Source organism: Helobdella robusta (assembly GCF_000326865.2).
Source record: "Helobdella robusta unplaced genomic scaffold HELROscaffold_6, whole genome shotgun sequence".
In the NCBI taxonomy this organism is placed as follows: Eukaryota; Metazoa; Annelida; class Clitellata; order Rhynchobdellida; family Glossiphoniidae; genus Helobdella; species Helobdella robusta.
The window spans coordinates 3923760-3928385 of NW_008705330.1; the positions used below are offsets into that span (position 1 = coordinate 3923760).

The following is a 4626-nucleotide window of genomic DNA, read 5'->3' on the forward strand; positions in this document are numbered from 1 at the left end:
TTTTAACAATTAAAATCATAAACGATTATAAAATGGATTTCAACATTTTGAATAGACTTAATTGTAAAGAACTAGTTCAAAATATTAGAAAATCAACCATAAAACTTGTTAATGCTGAATCGTCGGTGGATTTTTTGAACAACTGTATATATATATATATATATATATATATATATATATATATATATATATATTATATATATATATATATATATATATATATATATATATATATATATATATATATATATATATATATATATATATGTTGGTAATAGACCATAATTTTTACAATATTCTATAAATTCTACCGAATGTTTGGCGTTAATATGTTTGTAGTTCGTTTTTTCGATTTTTCTCACTAAAGTTTTTTGGAGAACGTTTAGTTTATTATATAAATATATAAATAAGATAAATTAATAATATAAAACATTTCAATTTAGTCTTTAGAATGCTTTTGAAAACCTTTTGTTTCTAAAGGGTGCCCTGGAAATCTTGTTAATTATATATGTATATATACGTCTTTGTGTATATGTTTCTTGGAAACATATTTTGTTGATCTACCGTTAGTTTTACTTGTCTTATATATATATAATGCACGTTAATTGTGTACATAGAACGAACTGTATTTTTGTATTTAAATAAATAATTTTTCAACACTGTGTGATTAGGTTAGCTTTTTTTGATGTTCAGATGCAATTAAAAATCTTGTTACAACGAAGAGTTTGACCATTTATTATTTTCAAAAATTACAGAAAAATGTGTACTTCAAAATATTTGTGATTGTACGAATTTATTTACAGCAGGATCTGAGCGGGAATGCGCTGGCGTGATGTGAATAAATGTGGCGGAAAATCATATGGTGGATATGATGTGATGTTGTGTGGTTGGTGTGACGTAACTTGGTGGTCTTTCGAGTATCGCTAAATTAGAATTTTCAAACAGCAAAGTAAAATTAGTATTAACAATTTGGGCAGCTTGTTGGTGGTAGCTCCCGTCGAGTTGTCTTTAAACGTCTGATGAAATTTGACATTTGGAAGGATTGATTCAAGTGGTTGTTGATCGGCTAGTGGTTCGGCTGGTTGGCGTTTGTGAAGCTGTTGTTTGTTATCTTTGCCCTCGGATGTCGGTCCACTATTGAATTTTTTGCATTCGTCTTTCCACCACTTCAAGTACAAATTCTGTAATTCTGAATTGTCTCTCATTTCTCTTAAATATTTATCTAAATTCTTTTTTAATTTTTCATCTGTTTTTCTAATAATCAATGCGTATTTCACAGGTTCCAGAAATGGTTCAGTGGCGACCAGATCACAAGGTTTCTTCCCTGCAACGTATTCTGCAGTGGCTGTGTCGACAATAAAAAGAAATTGTTCTCTTCTAGTTCGTTCTATTCCCTCCTGAATGCTTTCTACAATTCCACACGGCCATGTGTTGGATGCTCTAGCCCAAGCCTGCCTCAAAACTGAATCTTTAGAGGTTGACAACCATTTTTGTGCTGGTCCATTCCTTAGAAAGCCTATTGTGTAGTTACGGTTCAGCAGAAGATTTTTACCAGAAATGGGTAAATTATTCCAATCGCTGTTTGCTTGTCCTAACAACTTTTCATTATTTTGAGGTTGCTGTCCGAAGGGAGGGTTATTGTTATGTTGTTTTCTTTCGCTTTCTTCTTTTTTCGGTTTGAAAAAATTATTTCTTCGTACGAGACCAGAAGATCTGAGTGTGAGAAACGGCTCGCTGAAATCGACATACTGATGTTTTAATTCGTCAATTATTAAAGGTCCTAAAGCTATGTCTGACACCTAGATGAAAACGATAGAATAAATATTAGACAAAATTTGTTGATATTTTTTTCTTTAAATAAAAAAATACGTTCAACTTGATTATTTTTTTTGTAAAAATATTTAGGTTTATTTAGAAACGAGCAAAAGATTATATAAAATCATAGTGATGCATAAAAAACAAGCAGCCTTAAAATGTAATGATGATGATGTGTCTGGCAGTTTTGCGAAAATTAGCAGAATCTTCCAATTGAAAGAAGCAGGTGTGTAATTTGAAACTATAAACTTGATGGGTATTGTGAATTTGTTTTGATTGATTTGAGTTACGTAACGCAAACATCAAAGCATGTTTTATCTGATTGTTGAAAAATGTATTCGAGTACACAGCGCATCAGAGAGCAATAATGATAACACCAAGAAATTTGTGTCTAAAGCATTATCTGCAAAGTCTTTCAAAGATATATTTATAGCATTTATTTTCATTTCACACCAGAAATTTATCAAGCTTATTTTAATTTGGCTCAAAAAAAGCTATGCAACAAAATTTTTATAATGCTGTGTTATCAATAAGTTATTAAATTATAAAGAAAGCATACATACTTCTGATAAAACTTCCCCCACAGAACCTGTCCACGTGCCTTCTTCGTTCAGCAAACCATAGGAACCATCGCGCGACAACCTCAACTCATAATTTTCATTGAGTTTTGTCGCCAAGTTCCGCATGAGGTCCGCCAGATAACCCTCGAAACGATCATTTCCCGTGGCGAACTGACTGTTCTGCTTCAGCATCATGTACGGTTCCTCCTGCAATAATGTTTTTGACGGAACCTCTTGTATTAATGTGTTAGTGTTGTTTGATGTTAATGATGGGAAATTTTGATGCCAGTAAGTTTTTATTATTGGTAGTGAAGTAAATGTCGTATGAAATTCGTAAAAATGACTCCAAGTTTACAAGCATTGTAATATTTTTATTTTCAATATTTCCATACCAGTATGGTGGAGACGATGAGTTTTCTCTTGAAGCTTGAATGGTTTTGAATTTTTTGTTCCATTTTTTCGGGCAGTCTTTGATGATAATGATCTTGAAGGCCATGATGAAGATGATGACTACGACGATGATTTTGTTCTTCCGATTCTGAAAATGTTATAAATTCAATATTTTTTTTTAATACCTTCACTAATTAATCCATCATTTAATCATGACAGACAGAGAAATGGATTTATTGCAGTTTATTTTAAAATAACGGATGCGAACACATAAGTGGAAAAATAGTTTTTCATAAAAAAATTAAAAACAATGAATGAAAATCCTGCAGTGAACAACATCAAAAAATAAATTTTTTACGTTAAAAATCGAAGACTCTAGGTAGTGGTAGTGCTCTGCCGTTGGCTGCTGTCCATCGAATTAATTGAAACTAATTTTACAATTTTAACAACATTCGCGAAAATTCATCAGTTGTAGGAGTTACACCATTATAATGTGTAAATAGTACATAGGCCTGCTGCTTTAAATTCATGTGTGTTGCAGATAAAAAATGTCAGTTAAGCTATTTGAATTATTGAAAATTTTGGTGTTAAACAGTTGTTGTTGTTTTTTTATAATTCATTCGTTTGTTGATTCGCTCATGCATTATTTTTATTAATTCATTCGTCCAGCATTCCATTTTCTATTCTCCTATTATTATATAGGTTCATTCATTCATTCATTCATTCATTCATTCATTCATTCATTCATTCATTCATTCATTCATTCATTCATTCATTCATTCATTCATTCATTTATTCATTCATTCATTCATTCATTCATTCATTCAATTTGGTTTCATTTTTCAAATTTAAATGAAGCAAGGAGGTGAACAAGAAAAATGGATTGAATAAGTCATATTTTAATGGTATATTAATTATTGCGTATTAATCCGTGCTTCCAATTGTCACAAATTTCAATTTTATTATAAAATCACTTACGATATGTTATAAAAAAACTGCCAATTCAATTTTGCAGTTGATGATCGGTTGATTTGAGCTAGCGTATATATTCATCATAAGTATATATATAAGATACACACACACACACACACACACACACACACACACACACACACACACACACACACACACACACACACACACACACACACACACACATATATATATATATATATATATATATATATATATTACGTGATAAGACAGTGTTTGACCTGCCTTCAACTCAACAAGTTTGATCGAAATCATCATCATCATCATCGTATAAAGGAATGGACATTTAATATCCCATTGGCAAGTCGCTGTCTTGTTGGCAACAGGCATGTTATTTATTATTATTTTGGCACGTCATATTAGCGTATCATTAACATATTTTCGCGTCATTAACATATTTTCGCGTCATTAACATATTGGCTTGGCCTATCATATTTTAATGGTATATTAATTATTGCGTATTAATCCGTGCTTCCAAATGTCACAAATTTCAATTTTATTATAAACACACATATATAGGTAAAATATTCAGTATTATTACTTTAAATTCGTGTAAATCAAAAATGCATTCTCTGTACACCTAAATTAATTTGTAAAAATGGACAAGTAGTAAAATTGAATTTTATTCATGCAACCATCGGTCCATCCATCCAACAGCTTTTGCTTAATAATTATTTTCATCATTATTCAATCCGTATTTTATGCAACTCATCACATAAATCATCCTTCGTACGGAAAGTGTTAGATGAACTTTTAATCTTTCGTCCTGGTTTGCATCAAAGAAAAATTCTCTCATGTTCAGTTAATTGCTTTCCTCATCATTGCTCTCCTAAGATCTTTTTGGTTTAAAATATTTGTATGCATGTAT

General features: G+C 30.8%; 1 protein-coding gene across 1 annotated transcript; it reads right to left on the reverse strand.

The window, feature by feature from the left end:
• Positions 1–719: 719 nt before the first annotated feature.
• On the reverse strand, positions 720–2871 carry HELRODRAFT_189414 (hypothetical protein; the record flags this gene model as incomplete). Its single annotated transcript, XM_009029314.1, has 3 exons — positions 720–1799; positions 2379–2582; positions 2731–2871. The coding sequence occupies 3 exons, from the start codon at positions 2869–2871 to the stop codon at positions 924–926; spliced, it is 1221 nt and encodes a 406-aa protein (XP_009027562.1). The 3' UTR covers positions 720–923.
• Between the last annotated feature and the right edge of the window lie 1755 nt (positions 2872–4626).